Consider the following 23,137-nt stretch of genomic DNA (forward strand, 5'->3'; position numbering starts at 1 on the left):
CAAAAAGCCATGCCAGAGATTTGTACTATGTAGGTGGAAAAGGCCTCTGCATGAATCAAGCTGGGCGGCGGTCCTACTGTGACCAAGAGTGTGGCCTACGCCAGCATTCCCATGTGTCTATCTCTCTCCTAAAACATTGGAGGCAGAGATGTCTTTTAATATAAAGAGGAGAGAGATAGACTCATGAGAATGCTGGCGTAGGCCACACTCTCGAACAGAGTTCCTTTTCCCTTTACTTTTACTCTTCAATCTCTCATCCACCCAACATTCTCCTTTCAAATGCAGCTTCCAGTTCAGCCCTTTTTCCTCTTTCAACAAATTTTGATGTTGAGAGTTGAGACTTGAGAACCAACTGGTATAGCCTCAGTCAAAGATCACAGAGACAGCCGTTGCTAATACCAACCGTCTCCCTGAAGTGGATTCTATACTCCCACCATTCACTCCTACCTGCGTACATACTTTCCTTCAACATCGATAATCCCTTCAGTAGTCCATTAATCCTATTAGTGATTGACATTTCTTTGGGTTCTTTAGATTGTAATCAGCTCTCTACTCCATATTCACTTGCACTATGGATAACCATATCTCGACTCTGTTTCCTGACTTTGTGCAGACTGCTTCCAACATAACAAGGATTCAGACCAAAACAAGTTGGAGCCTTCAATCTTGGCATGGATCTCAAACTTAGCTACTTATAAGACATTTCGATTCAAGTTATAAACACCAAATTTGAGAACTTAATGCAACTGCACAGCCATTGCACGTCCTGACTCCTGATCTGTTTTTCTAGTGTACCTTCAAGAATACATGCCAATACAAAAAAACAAGCTTACAGGTGATACAAAGTGTCCAGCTATCAGGAAAACTTGAGGGAATACACGTCTTTATTTCCATGAACTGCTCCTCTAAGACTCATTTGACTAACAAGACAACAAAATTCTCCAAACTCTCCTAATAACAAAGGTGCTACCAAAGCATCACTTTGGTTCTGTTATATCGCTGCAAAATATTCTTTGCTAAGCTTGGGATCTGGCTTCATGGACTTCTCACCAGGCTTCCACCCAGCTGGACAAACCTCGTCTGGATTCTCTTGGACATACTGCAATGCCTGCAAGACAAACGCATGCAAGTAATCATCATAAGATGATACAGAATAAATTGTAAATAGTAAAAGTAGCAGTGTCACCAGTAGTTTAATCGTAATAGATTTGTTAAAGATAGATGCAAGATAATTTAAATAAATTATTCACCTGGAGTGTTCTCATTGTCTCATCAACACTACGGCCAATGGACAGATTGTTGATGGTGGAGTGTTGAATAATTCCTTCCTTGTCAATAATGAAAAGTCCCCTCAATGCAATTCCCTGTTACATTGACCAACTACTAGTGAGAAAAAAATCTAAATGCTTCAGGGTAGAAATGCAATACACCAAGACAATGACACGATGTGCAATATAGAAAAAGAGCAAGCATCAAGACAATATGACACGACGTGCAATATAGTAAGAAGCAAGCATCCATGGAAGGGCAGAAGCGTAAAGCATAAGATCAAATGATGTATAAAACATCTGCCTGAGATTGAGACCCAGTTTGTGTTAGGTCATGTTACTGAGAAAATATTTAATCATAACCTGGTCAAATTATTATGTGTTGAGAGACACAGACAATCATAGAGAACATCAGGTTAATTAGCCAGGTCCTTCAATAAAACACCAGGTTGGACAAGTTTTGGTGGGGATTGGATCTCAGCTACATGAAAATTTCTCCCATCTTGAAACCAATTGTTGGCGAAAAAATCACAACACACACACACACACAAGGGCACATGCACGTGGTGCAAATAGCGCGAGCGTGCCAGAACCTTTGCGAAGGTTCAAACGAGGCTGGTACGGCCTGTTCTGACTTCTAATCAGGCAATTGTGGGTTCGAGTCCCACCGGGCGTGCCAAAATGTGTTGGCAAAAAAACCGCAACACACACACACAGGGGCACATGCACATGGTGCAAATAGCGCGGGTGTGCCAGAACCTTTGCGCAGGTTCAAACGAGGCTGGTACGGCCTGTTCTGACTTCTAACCAAGCAGTCGGTCTCCCTCTTGCCTAAGTAGCTCTAAGGTCTTTTGAGTTAAGTCAACAACGTAGGTCGCAAAATGCATAAATTCACAGATTGCCAACAGAAGGAACTGAGCCAATGAGCACTAAAAAAGATTAAACAAGACTGAAAAGTAAGTATATTTCGATCATACCAGATGTGAGCATGGACCCCAAAAGTACATCTGCGTCACTCCTAGTACATGACTGTACATCCTTCCAATCCAGGGAAAACGAAAGAAAATGACAACGGAAAACAAACAAAAATGTAAAGTAAAATCAAGCTTCTGATTCTTGTTAGGTGTTTTTTGTGTCTTTTCTGTATCAGTCGTCTTCCTTATATAGGAAGGACTCTCTTGCTTATCAGTTTGTGCGGTTGCTCCCCACAAAATCCGTTTCTCTTGGTCCCATACTTCCCAGCCTCAATCAGTGCTTGCCATGTGTCCCACCAGGCCTGCATTACTTCTAATTGCTTGTAGCCATGGTGGGGTCCACCTCACCCTGTGTTCTCACGTCTCTTGGGCAACGTTCTTCTTCTCCCAGTGTTCTCTGAGCACCTGCCACGTGGTTCAGCTTCTGGGAGATGACATAGGGTCGTGCTCAAGTGGGTTATTTCGATACAGCTTGCAGCCTGGCCGTCCATCTTGGATCCTTGATCCAGCCTAATCTGGGCCGATGGTTTTTAGGAGCAAACACCAATATATACCAGTAATCATGTTATACCAACAAAATGCTCCAAGGGTAGAGCCTGTGTCTGCCCCCGTGGGCCATGGTGCGAGGAGGCGTTTGCAGTAGCGACCTGTTTGTTTGAATGCAGCCTTGGTGTACAAGAGGAAGAAGATCAGGAAGGCCAGGACAGGGAAGAGAGCTCTTGATGGGGCCCAGAGGCGTGTAACGAGATCGATGAGGTCGGCAATTGTCTCCCTTAACTCTGTTCAATGAGTTGCATCTTTTGGAATGCGCGCGGACTTGGAAACAAGCCCACTTGTAGGCATTTGAAAGCTCTGGTAAGCTTGCACAAGGTTGAGATGGCGGCAATTGCTGAGCCAAAAGCTCAAGTTGCCGAGTCACGTCTAGTGAGGAGGCGGATAGGAATGGATACAGTATACACTTCGGACAGGTTATGGATTTTTTGGGGATCAACAATTCAAGTTAGGGTGGTTGAGGAGCATGGGCAGTACATCACGGTTGAATGTGGAGGGGGTGGGGCAGGCTCCTATGTCCTTACCTTTGTTCATGGGTTATGTTCGAGGGTGGAGAGAAGGGAGCTGTGGGAGAGACTGGAAGCCTTTTCTCTTTCGGTTTCCTTACCTTGGGTGGTTGGGGGGGACTTCAACGCGGTTGCTTCTTCTTTAGAGAAGGTGGGCAGCAGGCCAGTGTGCTCCTTGTCTATGGAGGAATTTGGCAGATTCTGTAACAGAGCAGCACTTATTGATGCGGGATATAGTGGTAGTATGTTCACCTAGTCCAATAACCAAGCTGGTGCTAGTAGGGTCATGGCTAGGCTGGACAGGTTTCTGGTGAATGCGGCTTGGGCGAATTCGTTTAGCAGGTATTCAGTGACACATTACAGCAGGACCTGCTCGGATCATGCTCCGCTTGGCCTCTCTTTTGGGGTGGTTGGCCCTGGCACCGGGGCTGGTTTTAAATTTCAGCAGATGTGGCTCAGACATCCAGGTTTCCAAGACTTTGTCAAGGGTCAGTGGGAGAGCCAGTGGTGGCTTCACCTCTGGGGATTTTGTACTTGAAGCTCAAGAGACTTCGTATAGCCCTACGCGGTTGGAATAAGGAGGTGTTTGGAAACATACATCAACGAGTTAGGGATGCTGAGGATGCGGTTCTCAGGGCAAAAACGGAGTTTGACTTGAGGGCTGATGACACCTCTAGAGATTTGCTTGGGGCTGCCAAGACAGAGCTGCAGGAGGTTTTATTGCAAGAGGAGATATTTTGGTGGCAGAAGTCCAGGATCACTTGGCTTCAGGAGGGGGATCGGAACACGAAGTTCTTTCATGCCACGGTCAATGTCAAGAGGAGGTTGACAAGGGTGCAGAGGATAAAAGGGTCGGACGGAGAGTGGATTTCGGGTGTGGAGGGAGTCCAGGAGGAGGTAGTGCGCCATTTCTCAGAGATCATTACTGCTCAGGGCAATGTGGTGGACGAGGATTTGAGTTCTTTGCTCCCCTTGCTGGCCTCGGATGCCGGTAATGCTATGTTGTTAGAGACCCCCTTAGTGGAGGAGGTGAAAGACACGGTCTTTGCTTTATCCTGTGACAGTGCGCCAGGCCCAGACGGCTTCACGGGGTATTTTTTTACTTCATGTTGGGAGGTTGTGGGTAATGATGTGTGGGCTGCGGTCAAGGAGTTTTTTAAAGGAGGGGACTTGCCTAGAAGCTTTACTTCTGCCAACTTGGTCTTGGTGCCGAAAAAAGACAATCCGAAGGTGATGGCGGATTTGAGGCCCATCAGTTTGTGCAACTTTTCTTATAAGATTATTGCGAAGCTCATTACTACCAGGCTAGCAAAGGTCCTGCCTCTATTGGTGGCGGAGGAGTAGGGGGCTTTCGTCCAGGGAAGGTGTATTCATGACAACATTGCCATAGTGTAGGAGATGTCCCAGGAGCTGAACAGGAGAGCTAGGGGCGGTAATGTGATTCTCAAACTAGACATGGCCAAGGCGTATGACCGGCTGGAGTGGAGTTTTCTTTGGGAGGTCCTTGCAAAGTTTGGGTTTGGTGGCAGCTGGATTGCTCTGATCAAGAAGACAGTAGAGAATTGCTGGTTCTCTGTTGTTCTTGGAGGCAAACAATCTGGGTTTTTTAAGTCTTCCAGAGGTGTGCGACAGGGGGATCCACTTTCGCCGGCCCTGTTTATACTGGCAAAGGAGGTGTTGAGTAGAGGTTTGAAGGGGTTGTTCACTGAGGGGCATGCTTCGGTTTTTAGACTCCCCAGAGGGTGCCCTGGGATTTCCCATAGTCTATTTGCAGATGACACCATAATCTTCACCAGGGGTTTGAAAAGCTCGTTAAAGCAGATCATGAGTTTTCTTAGCAGGTACGAAGGATCCTTGGGGCAGCTGGTCAACAAGCAGAAGAGTTGTTTTGTGGTTGGGTCCAGGGCTACGCAGTCGCAAACCAGAATGGTGGCTTCGATCTCGGGGTTTCCGCAGAGGACGCTGCCTATTACCTATCTAGGGGCTCCTCTCTTCTGTGGCAGGCTGAAAATTAATTTCTTTGATAAGCTGGTGGACAGCATCAGTAGCAGGGTGGCAGGGTGGAAAGGGAAGCTGCTTTCAGCAGGGGGCCGGCTCACCCTCTTAAAGCATGTCCTCTCCTCTATACCTATTCATGTCTTGGCCACGATGGATCCTCCAAAGGCTGTGTTGCGGAAAATATATGGCATATTTGCTGACTTTCTTTGGGGAAGCACGGAGTGGGGAAGGTGGAGGCACTGGGTCAGCTGGCAGAAGGTGTGCAGGCCTTCGGAGGAGGGAGGACTTGGAGTGAGGTTACTGGAGGATGTGGGGTTGGCATTGAGGCTCAAGGGCATTTAGAGGGTCTTGACTGACCACTCTCTCTGGAATGAGTTTTTTAGGGCCAAGTTTTTTAAAGGCCTTCATATATCCCTGATGGTTCCGACAGGGGTTAGGTCTAGGTCATGCAGGAATGCCTTGGCCTACAAAGGGCTGTTGATGGACAGATCTCGCTGGCTTCTTGGGTCGGGGGAGAATTTCTTCTGGCTGGATAACTGGTCTGGGGCTGGTCCGTTGATTGATGCAGTTGATAATGGCCTCCAGGTTGATGTGGATCCATGCCTTAAAGACGCTTTGGAAGAGGATGGCTCTTGGAAACAGGACGTTCTGAACCACATCGATGACGCAACGATCAGGAATGACATTTCATCAAGAGATTTTTGCCTCTCTGCTAGGGAGGATGTTCTGGTGTGGACTCCTGCAAGTGATGGTCTCTTTTCGGTTAGATCAGCCTGGAATGAAATAAGAAGTGTGTTGCCTGCTGTCCCATTTGCTAGCTGGGTCTAGAACCAATCCCTTCCAGTAAAGGTGGCTTTCTTCACGTGGCAACTGTTGAACGGGAAGATCCCAACCGGTGATCCCTTAATGTCGGTAGGGATCCCGATGGCCTCCAAGTGTCTGTGCTACGGAGAGCCTAGAATGGAGACATCGGACCACTGCTTGATTTCGGGCGGAACTGCAGCTAAGGTGTGGGGTTTTTTTTCTTGGCTGTTCGATATTGAGGTACTTCCAACCCAGGATGTTAGAAGCAGGATTACCCAGTGGCATGCATTGGCAAGCAGACACTGCCTCAATGCTTATATTACAGGGTTGCTGCCATCCTTGATTGTTTGGGAGCTTTGGAGGGAAAGAAATAACAGGAAGCATGATGAACAAAGGCGCACAGCAGTCACGATTATGGCTCGCATTAAAGCCTGGGTAAAAGAGCTTCCTATGCCGGCGAAGGTGAGAAAGGGGGGGTCTGTTAGAGACAGATTAATCCTGCAATGTTTTGCGATTGAGGCAGTTCCAACTAAAAGTCTGTGCCCCCTTCCGATTTTCTGGCGCCCTCCCCCCCCATTCAGTTAAGCTGAATGTGGATAGAGCGTGCAAGGGCAACCCTGGAGAGGGGGGGGAGGAGTGATCAGAAATACGGGTGGAGTTGTCCTGGCAGCGTTCTCTAACTTCTACGGGTTGTGCACAAACTCTCAAGCTGAACTTAGAGCTTTGAGAGATGGCCTTAGATTGTGCCAGGAGATGGGGTTCAAAGAGGTAGTAGTGAATTCAGATTCAGCCAACACAGTTAATATGGTGCTCCTTCGGAGGTGCAGCCTTTGGAAAGGGTGGTATTGGTTCAATGAGGTTTTAGCGCTCATACAGGCTACTCAGGCGACAGTGGAGTTTGTGTTTAGAGCAAGCAACAGGGTTGCTGATTGGTTGGCCAAGCAAGCTTGTGAGATAGGGTCTATGGTCACGTTCCTGCAGGGTAATTTACCCACAGGAACCTTCCAAGAGATTATTAAGGAAGATAGGGAGGGCCTGCCGGTCCTTAGAGTCTAATGTTATTTTGGTGGGTTTGAGGTAAGGTGGAATGTCCCCCCCTGTATTCATTATTCTTTGTTGATTTAATAAAGCTTTGGGGCTGGCCCGGGTCCCAGTTAAGTTCGGGTTTAAAGAATAAAAAAAAAAAGTTAATAGAAGGGTCCAACATGCATATACATGATTGGCATGCATGGTTTTAGGACTCAGAATCAGATCAAGATGAATCACCCGATTCAACTTGGAATTGGCGTCACAAAAATCCTTGTTCCAGCTGATCCCCAAGACCCCGGGTGACTCATCCAATCCAAAGTAATCCAGATCAACACGACCCACCCAATTCCCACAACTCATAATACCCTCCTAGATCAAATACTGAATACCTTCGCACTCCGCCAACCTCTGAAACTTCTCCAAATCACCTATGCGCAGCATACACATCATTTCAAAGACTCTTGCCGCCTGCGCCGATACCGGACATCTCCATGGAAAATCCATTGTTCGTACCTGTCCAGCATTCTCCTTCATCAATGACCTCTATCTTGGATGTGCAAAATTAGTCGGAATTTTGCCAATTCATCGGAGGAGGGAAGCACTGAAGAATGGGATAAGAGAGATAGAGAAACTCTTTACTGCAAAAGTCGACCTCGAACCAGGGAAACCAGCGGGAGATCGATTGCAGCCAGGATCAATACAATAAGGATGAACAAATTGAATAACTAAAACTTCTATTTTTTTTTATTTTTTTTTTCCTGTTTACATATGAAAGAAGAACATAGAAAAGGATAAGAAGAAGAAGGGGGTAGGGGTGGCTTTCTCAGCCTGGGTCTCTCATCCACAGTTATCCCAGCTGTTGAAACAAGGATATTCTCCCATAAACGATGGCAACATGGCCTGGAAATTCTATTCTCCAAAATCTGCTTCTATTACAAGAAGGGCTGTCTATATAATGGAATAGATAAGCTCACAAAATTAGAAACTTAAGAAATAGTAACCTCTAAAAACATAAACTTAATAAAAATAGAAACTACGCTTTATAGTTCAGCCAACATGCAAGGACCAAAATTAGAAACCGGGGAATGAACGCCTTACCCCTGCTCAGACAAGGCGCTTGGGCAGGGGTAAGGCAGTCATTCCTCGCCTTGCTGTGTCTCGGCAGTAGAGGATCTGGATCCCTTTTTATTTGTCTTGGTCTCTTATCTTCTTCATGCTTCTCTGGGTTGGGGCTGCCTTAGGTGATGCTCCATCGAACCAACAAAAACTTGTCACATCGTCAGACCAGGCTGCCTCTCACAGCAATCGAATTCCACAACCTTAGTGGGCTGGTTTTGGGACTTGTTCCTGCGGGTACATATGGACTTGTGATCAACATCCGCCTTATGCAAAGCTTTGGATAGGAACCCATGAGTCAGGCCCGTTGTTTGTGGTGAAAATCAGTGTTGCAGATGCGGTGGAGGATGGCCACATTTTTGTCCGTGAAGACGACAGTTCAGCCAAAGCAGAGGCGTCAGATTGCAGTGTCAAATTTGGCTGATGGTTTGGATTTCCGACTGGATCTGCCTCAATTTCTTTGTGAGGGCAAGGGCTTGCTGTCTTCTTCAGCGAGATTGATGACGAGGGAGGGCAACAGGCAGATGTTGAATCGGCAGTAGAAAGGAAGAGAAAAAGATGGGAAAAAGAAGGGGCGGGAGTTGGAACAAATTTGGACATGGAGAGAGAGAGAGGAGTAAGAGAGATTTTTTTTAATATTTTATTGGCCAAGTTTTAACCCAAGCCCGTTTTCCAGAATCAGTAGGGGGGATTGAATCAGATTCGACCCTGGATCGGATCAGAATCGGCAGGAACTGATCCCATCCCTGAATCCATTCTCTTGAAACTTGCTGGCACGTCAATTAACTTGAAAGATGATAAAATCATCTAATCTATCTTTTGAAATATTTGGTGTGTTAATTATTGTAACACGGTAAAAGGGGTTTTCCCTCCTATTGCGACTTGGTATCTTGGAGTCCTAGTATGTTTACGAGTAATTAGAGTTGGTCTTTGAGTTATTTACTTTTGTTTTATTCTTATTACAAACAGGAGTCTAAAGCTATGTAGTCTGATGAATATAATAAAGACATTGGGGGGGCAGCTAGCATCGACTATTGCTCTCTAGTCAGTCCTCCTTTCTCCCCCATCTCTTTTCTTCTTCAGATTCTAGTTAAGATTATATTTCGTTACATGGTATCAGAGCGATGCAGAAGAAGAAGAAGAAGAACAAGAAAAATCTGCAAGTCCAAAAACAAAATTATGCCTTTACGATCATACCTGCTGCTATTTTTAAAATTTATTTGTCGCTCAAATTTCAAGGGATATTTCCTACTGCTAGGAGATCCATTCGATCCTGTGTCTCGCTGCTATTTGGGTTGTCCAAAACCAGTGGGTGATACTCTGTTTTTTGGGGGATTTTTCTTCCCATTGATTTCTGGTTTCCACCACTGTTTGGCCAACAGATCTGCTCCAACTATTGAGGCATCATTGCCCTCTATAAGAAAGTCACTCGACTGGTATTTGGGGCCCATCTGATCCCCTGATCTTTGGTGGTGCAAAATCACCTATTTTTGGACAATCAGCTGGTGTTTTTGGGAGTTCTTCTCTGGTTTGATGCCCACTGCTATATTTGTTGCTGATCGTTTGCTGCTGGTTTATGGTTTATGGTTTACCGCCTTGATTTCCACCAGAGCCTTCCGCCTTGCAAGATTTGCTGGTCTAGAATTCTGGTAGTTCGAATGTCATAGTTTTTCTGATTTCTGTATCGGCAGTATCCTGTTCCTGACATGGTTTATAAGGACTGCAAGAGTGAAATATCCGTATCCTGACCTGGTTGCTCCATCTTACTTAAGGTACTTGGTTTCAGATGTTATCTGGTATTTTATTTGCAACCGTGAAGGGGCAGATCTTATTTGTTATTCGCAGCTCTTGTTGACTATGGGATTTTTTTTGTGATGTTCATTCTTTGAGATGCTGATTACTGGTGGTCATTATTTGTCCACGTGTAATGCTACACGTGAGGGGGGGATTGAAGAATAGTATTCTCTTATCTGCTCAAGTCACCAGCTCATGACTATTTTTATCTGAATTATTTATTTGTTCGTGCCATCGGCAACAATTTTATCTATGAAGATGGTATTCAGCAACAATTAATGTTTATTTGGTCTGCAGCAACTTGATGCTATCTGGTCCTCAGTAACTTATACTGTTTATTTGGTCTACAGCGACCTAATGTTGTCTGGTCCACAATAACCAATACTACTTATTTGGTCTGCAGTAACCTATACTGCCTATTTCTCATTGGAGTTTTTTATTTGAGACCTCTGTTTGGGGCTCTATATCTGCCTTTGTTTGAGTAGAATACTACTTACTACCTGCCTTCCTTGAGAAGTGCTTTTGATGTAGCCGTTGAATGCTGCACTTTATCTTTCTTTGGGAAGATTACTACCTACCACTTATGATGTAGCTGTTGGATGTTGCACTTTTATCTTTCGTTGGGAAGATTACTACATTACTACTTGTCTTCTTTGAGAAGTGTCTGTGATATTTTTGTTGCTATGATATTGTGGATTGAGGTTAGTGTTCACTACCGCCTATTTTACTTGGGGCTGATAGAATTTTTATTCGACACAGAGATTATTATCTACTAAGGTTGCTGATGATTGATGTGCTTGAGTTGATACTGCTAACTTGATGAAGTTCTCCCTGTGCTCACTGGCGTCTACAATTGCTATTCAAGACTGGTGTTGCATTTTAATATCATCTATTCTTATTGGTCCAAGCTGAAGCCTTCTTTTGATATATGTATACTCCAACTTGAGGGGAAGTGTTAATTATTGTAACACGGTAAAGGGGATTTTCCCTCCTATCATGACTTGGTGTCTTGGAGTCCTATTATGCTTAGGAGTAATTAGAGTTAGTCTTTGAGTTAAGTAATCAATTATCTTCAAAGTTTTGAGATAGACTTTTTCAAGGTTTTGAGGTAGATCGACTTTTTAGGGTTTTGAGGCCTGGATCAATTTTGCATAGTTTGTGGCAAGAGCTCGACTTCTATGACACTTTTAGGCAACTTGTACTGCTGATGATGCTACTGCCTTAAAAAAACAGAAAGATAAGTTTCGGGTTTATGATTTTCTAGCTGGGCTAAATGTTCAGTATGATCAGATTCGTGCCCAAGTACTTAGCCGGGACACTTCCTATCTAGGAGCAGTCTTTTTTATTGCTTTACTTAGAGGACAGCCATCACAATGCTACGCTACTGCCTTAAAAAAACAGAAAGATAAGTTTCGGGTTTATGATTTTCTAGCTGGGCTAAATGTTCAGTATGATCAGATTCGTGCTCAAGTACTTAGCCGGGACACTTCCTATCTAGGAGCAGTCTTTTTTATTGCTTTAGTTAGAGGACAGCCATCGCAATGCTATGTTACAGCATACTACTAAGAACCGATCAACTTTAATCTTTGGGTCCACTCAGCCTAAAGGTGGTACCCCTTGATCCAATGATCGTTCTATTGATCGTGTCTCCTCTGATAGGGAACCAGTCAAGTGTGACTATTGTGGCAAGAAACGTCATAACAAGGATTTCTACTGCAAGTTGCATGGTTGACCTACCTCCTCACGAGGCCGTGGTCGTGGTCGTGGTTGTGGTCGTGGTCGATTCTCCCAAGCTACCCATCACACAGAGGCTTTTGAACTGACTCATGATAGTACCAGTTCCTCTCTTTCCGAAAATGAGCTTCCTATGCTTAGACGTTTGATGGCTTGCTTAGAGCCTTCCACTGCTCCTGCTCCCGCCTATACATCTACTCTAGTTTCCTCTGGCTCCTACCTTCCCTACTCAGGTATCCCTTTTGTTGGTCATTGTGCATCGGTTGTCTCTCGTCCTTGGACTATTAACTTCTGTGCCATTGATCATATGACTAGCTCTTTTAGTCTCCTTTTTTTGGTATTCCCTTTGTTCTAGTAAAGACAATGTTAAGAGTGGCTAATGGCTCCCTCTCTTGTTTCTGGAAAGGGTTCTATCACTTGTTCTCCCTCTTTATCCTTAGCATATGTTCTTCATGATCCAGATTTTTCTACTTTCTTCCTATCAGTCGTATTACCACTGATCTGAATTGTAAAGTGATTTTGTCCCTTCCCACTGTGTTTTTCAGGGTCTGAAGATGGAGACAATGGTTGGTTGTGGTAGGGTGCATGGTGGTATTTATTTGCTCGTTGATGACATTTCTTCAGTCGGTCAAGCTCATCAGACCGGTTCTCCTTCAATATCTTCTGAGTTACTTCTGTGGCATAAACGTTTAGGCCATCCCTCTGTTGGCACTTTGGTTAAAAGTTTTCTTAGTTTATTTCAGCACTGCAATCCTAGGGATTTCTTTTGTGATGCTCATGTTTTGGCCAAGCAAATTCGTGCAACTTATTCCAATTTGAATAATAGAAGTTATTCTCCTTTTATGTTAATTCACTTTGATGTGTGGGGCCCTACCCGTTGTTTTTTCATTACTGGTTATCGTTGGTTTGCGACTTTTATTGATTGTCATACACGGGTTACCTGGTTTTATTTGATGCCTCAAAAGAGTGAATTGTCTCGTTGTTTTCAACTTTTTTACACCATGGTCTGTACCAATTTAACTCTACTATCAAAATTCTCCGTAGTTATAATGGCAGAGAATATTTTGAGGGTCTCTTTCAATCTTATCTTGCCACTCAGGGTATTATCCATCAAACCAATTGTGTTGATACACCGGCTCAAAATGGTGTGGCTGAAGCAAAAATAAGCATTTGTTGGAGGTGGCCCAAGTTCTTATGTTTGAAATGAATGTTCTACCTCAGTATTGGAGTAAAACTGTTCTCACTGCTACTTATCTCATCAACCGGATAACGACTCTTGTCCTTGACTTCAAGGCTCCTACTGCAGTTCTCCAAGGTTCTTCCACCTTTATCACCCTCCCCCCATCTCATCAAATCTCTGTTTATATGGATGTTGTATTCCATGAGTTTGTTGTCTACTACTCTCTGGCACCTCTTCATAGGGGCGATACTTCTCTGCTTGGTGAAGATGTGCCTCCAGCCATTCCTATTTTGGCTCTAACTCTACTTCTACAGTTCCTTCAGTCCAGGGGGAGTCTTCTCCTGCTCATGTTCAGTCGCCCATGTAAGTTTATGTCCATCGTCATCGTGAGCAGCAAATAGACACCACTCTCTAGGGAGAGTCTTCTCTTGTTCATGTTCAATCACCCATGTAAGTTTACGTCCCGGAATCAATGTGAGTAGCAAATAGACACCACTCCAGTGGCACCTATCACATTTGTACCACCACCTAGCCAGTTGTCATCTCCTAATCCAGTCTTAACTCTCAGTCAGGTAATACTTACTCTAATTCTCCTATTATCTTTTACCCATCTCTTGACTTACCCATTGTTGTTCGAAGGGGAACGAGATCTTGTACTCAACACCCAATTGCTAAGGTGGTTTCGTACAACTCTCTTTCTCCTTCATACCATACCTATGTGTCTTCCTTGTCATCTATTTCCATTCCCCAAAATTAGCAGGAACCTATTACAAAACCACAATGGAAGACAGCCATGATTGAAGAAATGCAAGCCTGAAAAAGAATGGTACTTGGGATCTGGTCTCTCTTCCAGTTCCACCACAGAAAAGGACAATGAGTTGCAAATGGATCTTCACCGTAAAGCAAAATATGGATGGGATAGTGAGCCTATACAAGGCCAAGCTGGTTGCAAGAGGATCTACCCAAACTTATGGTCTAGATTACCAGGACACGTTCGCACCAGTTGCAAAAATGAATACCATCCGTGTGATTCTTTCTTGTGTTGTGAATCTAGGATGGGATTTGCAACAACTTGACGTCGAGAATGCATTTCTTCATGGTCTAGTAGAAGAAGAAGTGTACATAAAAATTCCTCTTGGTTTCTCATGTCCAAAAACCAAGGGAAAGGTATACAAGCTCAAGAGGGCTTTGTATGTGTTCAAGCAGTCTCCTCGTGCCTAATTTGGGAGATTTCACAAAGCTATGGTACCTGTAGGTTACACTCAAAGCAATGTTGATCACACCCTATTCATTAAGCGAACTAGTTCCAAGATTGCTATCCTTATTATATACGTTGATGACATTGTTGTCAAAGAGAGTGGCAGAGAAAATTTCTCACCTAAAGACCTACCTTAGTCAAGAGTTTGAGATCAAGGACCTAGGTAAGCTGCATTACTTTCTGGGTATTGAGATTGCCCGTTCTACCAAGGATATATCTTTCTATCTCAACAGAAGTATACCCTTGACATTCTATCTGAGACAGGGATGTTAGGTTGTAGGCCTTTAGATACTCCTCTTGAAGAGGATGTTTATCTAGGATGTTAGGTTGTAGGCCTTTAGATACTCCTCTTGAAGAGGATGTTTATCTCACTAGTAAGACTGGTGATCCAGTGGATAAGGGACAGTATCAGCAATTGGTTGAAAAGTTGGTTTACCTATCCCACACTCATCCTGACATTGCCTTTGCTATTAGTCTGGTAAGCCAACATATGCATGATCCTTACTCCTCACACTTAGAAGCCGTGTTTCGGAACTTCTGTATTCTGGATCTTGCGCTACTTGAAGTCTGCACTAGGAAAGGGAATCCTCCTCTCTTCTCATGGCCATTAACGAGTTGAGGCCTTTATCGATGCTGATTGGGCCAGCTCTCTAGAGGATCGGCGATCTACCACCGATTATTGCACTTTTGGGAGGCAACCTGGTTACTTGGAGGAGAGCAGGCAGTTGTTGCTCGGTCCAGTGCTGAAGCTGAATTTTGTGTCATGTCTCATGGCATCTATGAGTTGATGTGGTTTCAAGGTCTCTTGAAAGACATGAATCTTCTTGTTTCCCTTCCTATGATGCTTTATTGTGACAGTAACTGTGATTCGTATTGCTCACAATCCAATCCGGCACGATCACACCAAGCATGTGGAGATTGATCGGCATTTCATCAAAGAAAAGTTAGATCAAGGACTGATTTGTATTCCTTTCGTAAAATCGGAGATCCGTTAGCAGATGTTTTACAAAGGAGTTAAGTAGTAAGTTGTTTCATCTTATTGTGTGCAAGTTGGGCATGTGTGACATCCATAGTACTATATCTCGCGATATATCGGTATCTCGGGCCTACCGAGATATCCGAAATATCCGAGATATCGCGAAATATGACCGAAATATTGCATTTTTTCTGCAATATTTCGGGGGTCCATCTCGGGGGGTTTTTGGCCATATCTAGGCCTGAAACTTCATGGACAGCCTTATTTAAGCTTAATAAACACATTTAAACCATAAAATTGTAAAAATGTGAATTCAAATTGGTGTTTTGGGCTTGCACCCTTGATTGACATACGGTCGCCGACCCTAATGTATAAATAGTTAAATACACATAGATTAGGCAGTTAATATTTAATAATAGTATTTAACTTCATCACATATCAAGTTAAAGCCAATACACATTAATGAGTGCCATGATTCTCATAAACTCCATAATATTCAATAACTCGCTTAAAGCCTTAAAGGCAATACACTAAGTGTCAAAGTTAGTAAGTCACAAGACTCGCAACTCGCAAGTCACAACTCACAAGTTCATAGATCAATGAAATCACAACTTAAGTTACAAATTACAAGTGCTAAACTGCTAATAGTAGTTGCTGTGCCTCCCTGGATCAATCCCACTCATGCCTCGCTGGAGTCGACGTCCATTGCTCTCTGTTTGAAGGACATATGTGGACCACGGTATAGAATCGGAGAAGAAACGAGTGTAGTCATCCACAAGTGTCACGTAAATGGAATCATCAACATACTGTGGGTAACCTATCCTAGGATATAAACTAGGGTTACCAATCGATCCAATCCGTGAAGAAGATGATCCACTGTGATATGATGTTGGCGCCGGCGCAAGAGGCGATGGCATTGGCTGTATGTATGGTGGTGAGGTTGGTAGTTAGGTCCGCTAGGGTATGCAAAGATGTTATTTACAAAAGATGATCCAAGATGTCCCTGGGATGGGATCGTAGTCATAGTCCCCTACCCCACTAAATCGCCCATATGATGATGATCCATATCTATATCCATCGTAAGGTTGTGATGCACCATAATCCGATGCCAATGGAGTGGTATGTGCGAAAATTAAAATAATTATTTAAGAGCAGAAAAATAAATCCGACACCGTGAAGCCGTAGATCGGCCATTGGTGTCTAGCATATATTTAATTCATTACCATCTAAGTCATATTACCCCTAATTATTTCCTATTTTAATTGTAGGAAAATGAATTTTTAAAACCAGAAAAAAAAAAAAAAATACATATGGAAAAAAAATTTCGACACTGTGAGGCTATAGATCGGCCTCCGGTGTCTAACATATATTAATATCATCACCATCCAACAAAATTTGTACATAGTCTTTTCAAAAAAATAGTTTTAGAGGAATAGAATTTACCTTAAATAGTGGAAAAAAGCTTGGATGATGAGCTTAGATGACCCTCCGATGAGTTTACCGCGAAAATCCGACAACAATGTGCTTGAACAATGGCTAGAGTGTTGGATGAGAGCTTGGAAGAGTGGAAGAATAGGCAAAAGACTGAAATTCCTTAGCAAATGCAGCTCTCGGTCGAAATATGGACCGAAATTTGCGAAATATTGTATTAAAGCCCCCCTTCACGTGACACTTTAAGCCAAAATACCATATTTCGTCGATATCTCACGAGATATCGAGATATTGTCGATATCTCACGAGATATCGTCGATATCTCACGATATCTCACGAGATATCGACGAAATATGGTATTTTTTCATTTCGACCTGATTTCGCATCTCGGTAAGCTCGAGATATACGAAATTAAGCGATATTTCGGCGAAATATCGCGAGATTTTGAACCATGGTGACATCTATGCACCAACTTGAGGGGAATTGTTGTAATATTGGGTGTAAATGTGTAATATGGGTATACGGGTAAATCTATCCATAGGGTCATTATTGTACTTGTATATGTATGTCATTTATTATAAATAGAATAGGGCTGTCATTCTGGCAGAGTCTAATCATTCCTCTGAATCAAACAATATCTAATCTACAAAGCATAGCCTGGCTCTGCATACATTTGAGAAAATAAACCAGTTGTTGCTAACATGCTGGGCATAAGAAACCAGAACTAGAAAGTTATCCTTTTATCTTTATTTCACCACTCAGGAATAATTTTCCAGCAGATTTCTACCTGGCTATGATAAACGCCTCATTCTGAGTAAAAAAAACACCACTCATTTAGAAAGAGTTTCTTGATGAAACTAAACAAATTAATCACTGATTAGAAAATGCCCGGAAGAAAGAGTGAACAGCATACCTGATCAGGGATCAATACATCATAGGATTTTGAAATTGATTTTGTCACATCGGAAATCAAAGGATACTTCAGATCACCAAGCCCACCTGATTTCCTATCTGTTTGGACCCATGCAAGGTGCGAGAACTACAAGAAGAAAATTAAAGGGCGCAAACAAGATTTTAATTTTTTTTAAATCTTGTAATTTACCAAAAAGAATAACAATTGAAGTTCTGAATAGAAGCTACATGGAAATACACCTCAAAAACAGAAGTACCCATGGTACATTAAAAAACTAAATACAAGATAAGAAATCGTTACCATCCTCAAGAACTAAAGACAACACAATTTTTTATTTTTTTTCTTTATAACAGATAAAGACAATACCACTGGTTGAAAGGAACTCTAAAACCCCAGCGACCAGCAGATTTAATCATTCTTTGATACTATATAAGTCTCATTACACAATAATCTTCTTCTTTATCTACCACCTTCACAGCCATGTCCAACCATGGTAAGAGGCAACTATTTATGCATTCACTTCTCCTAAAAGCAACTGATGTCTTCCCACACTTCATTCTTCCATGTTTTCTCTACCGAGGAGAGAAACCATGTCCAAACATTTTTCCAGACACATTAATTAAAAAAAAAAAAAAGAAAGAATATAGAGACATTTTTCTACACAAGTTTCCATTTCAACGTGTCCACACCCCAATGTTTAAAGCATGACGCCTTATGAAATTATAGCCTACAAACCTTTTAAATCTGATTGAAGTGAAATCAGCTACAATGATCTTCAAATTGTATAGTTTAAAACCTGCACAATTTCATGAGTTCATACTCCACATGTCTCTTTTCTTGGTGTTTCAGTTGACGGGGAGCAACAAAGACACCTTTCTTGATCAAAAATGTATAAAGAACCCTATTAATTGAATGGACACCATGTAGCTGTTTTCCATTTACTGAATCTCAAAGTAGCACACTCATTAGTCTAATTGGACATGGTTTGGGCCAGGCCCAGGATTTACAGGCGTAGTGTTTGCAGAAAAATATTACACATTTGTATAGGTTAGGGCTTGTTACAAGTATGACCTCGGACAGAGCCTACTGGATGTCAAGGATCCATGTTGCAGACCCCATTTAGCTGAGATTTTCCTGACGGGTTGGACTATGCCTCTTTCCTCCTCTTACTATCCTTTTCCTTTTTCATCTCTCTTTTTCCATCTTTTCTTTCCTTTTTTGGTTCAATCTATGTTTTCCATATTTTGTTTTGTTTGGATCCATGTAGCCGACCCATTAAGTTGGGATAAGGCTTTGTTTGTTGTTGTTTGTATTTGAATTAGTATCCAAGAGGACCAAGACTACTGTTTTAACAATTCACTGGGTGGTCGTATTTCTACCAAAAAAATTAAGGCACTCACTGATATTCATTTAGTGTTCATTTGGTTTATTAATTTAAATCAGTCGAGTGTCTAGAAGGTGTTCTAGGCTTCACAAGCAAGAGGCCAAAGAGTAAGTGTTTTTTTTCCCCCTTCAATTTTTACATGGTTGCTGCTGCCATAGCTTCACATTGAAGGATGTCTAATTTTCAGAAAGCCCCAGGCTGGTGCAAATCCTGTCTAAAGCCACCATAGAGACAGGATCACCTCGCTTCTTCGCCAAATTAACTCGGCTCGATGCCATTTCAAGGTGATTCAACTGCTTGTCAAGTTCTTTGCCTTAGTTGCATCGAGTAACTCGTCGATTCATTCAAGGCTAGTGAGCCATGAGATACAACTCCATTTCAATCAAAATATACAGCCAGATTCAAAAACTTCTCCATTTTTTGAATAATAAAGGTTGTATTATTTACTTGACAGGAGTAAATTGCCTAATTCCAGCACCTTTAATAAATACATATTATATTAAATATCTAATGGTCTGCATAAAAGATTTCCTTACCAAATGAATCCCAAATTTATTACCAATGAAAAACTGTCTCCACCTTTTCATCTATCCCAAATTTAAACTTCATTCAAAGTTTCGAACAAAAGAAGGAGAAGATGAAGTGAGCTACAGGAGACTTTAACCTAATACAGTAGCATCTTGGAATACCAAATGGAGGGTACAGATCTGTTCTTATGTATGTGGAGAATATTTTGTAAACAAGGGTATTTATGTAGTTTTATTTTACATCTGTAATAAGGGAGATTAGTATGGTCATAGGATATTTTGGTGGGTCCCATTTAGGTATCATTAGTGGTTATTGGATTCTTCTTTTAGTAGGCGATTAGGATATAAAATATTATATTTAATTGTTAGTAGTTTGCAAAAAGGTTAGTTTATTGCAGTTGGGAACTTACAAAGTTAGTTTAAACTTAGTAGGGAAGTTTAGAGTCCTTGGGTGATACTATTATTGTTTAGATCTCAGATTCTTCTATTTCTTATACCAAATGTTCTCTCTCTCCTATTTTTTCTCCCTACCAACTTGGTACTTTCTCCCTAACCTTTCAATATTCTTTTTCCTTCTCTCTCCTAAACTATCACTTTTTTCTATCTATTCTGTTTTGTCTCTCTTTCTTCAATCAGTTCCTTCAATTCCCCCTCTCTTTCTACACAATTGATCTGCTATTAATGTCTTTAAAATTCGACCACTGGAACAAGATAAGATCTGATAACATCTGACCACCAGATTTGAATATTGATCCAACTTGATTTGTCCATTATTTCCCTTAGATTTCTTTATGATTTTAATCTTGTTTCTCTTCTATTTTATCTCTTACAAAATTTCAAATGATCTGTCTTAATTATTATCTCCCCTACACATCGACAGCCTTTTCTCTCTTCTCTATTTCATGATTTCATCTTATCGATCTTATTATTTAAATTATTAATCTCTAGTTTATCTTGGAACTTAATAACTGAGATCTGGTGATTGTTCCCTTGAAAATCTGACTGTTAGATTTGACATCAGATTTTATCTGAATCTAGCCTTCAGATTAAAATCTACTTCTTCCAATCCTTAGTGAGCCCATTACTTGCAGATCCATCAATCAATCTGCATCACAACCTCAATGACTTCCATTTCCTAACTCTTTTTCTAACTTTATTTGTATTTAATTTGAAAAAAATGTGGGGTACACAACTGTATTTTCTTTTTACTTTTTTGGATTTCAATCACATTTTTTATATTTTATGATTTATTTAATTACATTAATAATTTTTTATAATTTTAATCTCTCATCAAGTTGACTCATGAGTTATCAAGGTAACTCCACTCTTTATGCCATCAAGTCAAGTCCCAGTTTTGAGTTTTAAAAAATTGCAAGGAGGCTTTACTACATACTTCTCAAACCTCCATTTATTATTATTATTATTATTTTCTCATAACTTATTCTTAAATTTTAGCATATAATCAGTTATTTTTTAGGTAATGAATGGTACCTAGGGTTATAGAAGCCTTCCCATAGAAATCACACGCTGTACTGCACCAAACTTATTTTGTCCATATGATTTCTCCACCACCTGGAGTCTCAAAGCCATTCCAATCAACCTAAATCCTGTTGTCAAGATATACCCACCAGCATCTTCAAGCACGTCATCTCTCTAGGCAACCCAAGCCCCGAAACAAAGTCAACCTCCAATCCTATAGTTGTTAACACCCAAGCCCCAGATTTGGTTCCCACATTCAAAGATGCAAAAAAGAGCACCTACAGCATGTCACTAATAGCGTTTATAGAATTTTGTCTCATTCCAATAATATTATAATGTATAAGACAACACAAGATGACCAAGTCTGAGTTTTACATTCATGTCAACCAGATAAGTTATTCTCTTACTCTCTTCGAAGTTAGAACACATCATGTGCTACATGAGCCATATGTTCAGTCTCTAAGAATTGCCATCTGTAAGTACCGCGGTCCTTCGGGACGAAGGTCATCCTCGGCCCTTTTGTTGGCGTATTGGTGACATAGGGTTTTGGGAGATACATATGTGTGTGTATGGATGTGGATAACATTGTCAATGTATGATAAATAGTGGATTGGGATCATGCATTGAAATATGTTAACATAATGAGAAGTCGCCACCTAGGGTTAGGGCCTAGGACCCATTAAGTGTAGCCCTACCCGTGGTGAGCGGAATCGGGCTACGTGACTCCATATGGTCCAACCAAAGGTTCGGGTAAGGGGTCAGGTTACGAGTGTGGGAAGGTGTTAGGCACCCACCTCGCCCGGCCGAAGCCGGTCTCTCTGTGTTAGATGCTACATAAGGACGAATGTTGTTTCTCTCTTATTACGGGGATGGGGGATATTATGAACTACATTCAGATGCTATGAATTGAACTAAAGTATAATAAACTACATTATATATGTGAAAAATGCGGACTAAAACGGTAAAATATGAAAGGACTACGTTGGATCAACAAAAATGCAATAATTATACCTGTATGGTTGTATGCCCCTGGCTCAGGGGAGATGGACTTATAGACCGACGCTGCTTCTTTCTCGGCAAAGTAACGGCTCTTTCGAGTGATTTGGAAAAGAGTAACCAGAGAGAATAGCGTCTATAGCAAAGGAGTTTCGATGGTTATCCGTGCACGGACGGGATACCAAAGCCAAGGAGCCAAAATGCTCTATACTCAGAAGGACAATCGAAGGATCCATCCGCCACAAGAAAACTTCAAGCACTCACACACTCATGAGAGAAGGAAGGGAAATGAGGGTGAAAAAGGGGGAAAAGATGCTAGGAATCACTTGAGGAGGGTCTCTCCACCCAAAATTCCCTGGGAAATGTGGGAGGGGACCCTCCTATTTATAGGGAGGGACCTTTTCTCTCTCCTGGCCGAAAAAGTCCTCCATGGCGCCGTGGAGATGTCCACGGCGCCGTGGGTGACGTCAGCAGGCTGATGTCACACCCCCTCATGGCGCCGTGGAAATCCGGTACACATCCCCACAGTGCCGTGGGCGCGCAGTGCTATTTTTCCCTTTTTTTTTTTTTGGCCTAAAATGGATCATTTTGTGCTCAGCATGGTTCTTGATCCCATGGGTCAAGTATCTTTGGATCTAAAAAGAGGGAGGGTGCGTCGTCCATCGTCCATGTCCTGTTGTCATCATCGCCAATTAGGGGGTGACAAAAAATCAGCGTCTACAGTTTGCCCCTCTTTGGCCGAGGCCTATGCCAACAGCCGAAGGGTAAAGACAAAAGACCAACTAATTTTGTCACCAAGAGCATGTACTGCTGACGCTTTGCTCAAAGGCGGCAGAGTTGCTAAAAACAGGCGGTTAATCGCGATGAAATCTTTCGATAATCCTCAAAAGAAAAACTCGGAACAATTTTTGAGGGTGATAAGGCACCGCTCGACCAAAGACCTAGGTAAGGCACCACTCGGCCCACCAGATCGAGTATGAGGGACTGCACTCGGATAAAATTTTGAGGGTGATAAGGCACCACTTGGTCCGAAGATCCGATTTGAGGGTGATAAGGCACCACTCGACCAAAAGTCAAACTTGGAGGGTTATAAGGTTCCACTCGACCGAAACCATCAAGTTTGGAGGGTGATAAGGCACCACTCGACCGAAGATCTAGATAAGGCACCACTCGCCCGAAGATCCAATTTGAGGGTGATAAGGCACCACTCAACCAAAA

General features: G+C 42.3%; 1 protein-coding gene across 1 annotated transcript in view; it reads right to left on the minus strand.

The window, feature by feature from the left end:
• Positions 1–717: 717 nt before the first annotated feature.
• Positions 718–23,137, minus strand: part of LOC122671787 (2-Cys peroxiredoxin BAS1, chloroplastic) — a 42,002-nt gene continuing 19,582 nt past the window's right edge. Inside the window, exons 5-7 of the mRNA XM_043869220.1 lie at positions 17,534–17,659; positions 1,251–1,364; positions 718–1,108 (exon numbers count right to left, since the gene is read on the minus strand). Of these exons, the coding sequence (XP_043725155.1) occupies positions 992–1,108; positions 1,251–1,364; positions 17,534–17,659 (357 nt within the window). The 3' untranslated portion in view covers positions 718–991. The remainder of the gene's footprint in view (positions 1,109–1,250; positions 1,365–17,533; positions 17,660–23,137) is intronic.

Source organism: Telopea speciosissima, chromosome 8 (assembly GCF_018873765.1).
Source record: "Telopea speciosissima isolate NSW1024214 ecotype Mountain lineage chromosome 8, Tspe_v1, whole genome shotgun sequence".
Lineage (NCBI taxonomy): Eukaryota > Viridiplantae > Streptophyta > Magnoliopsida > Proteales > Proteaceae > Telopea > Telopea speciosissima.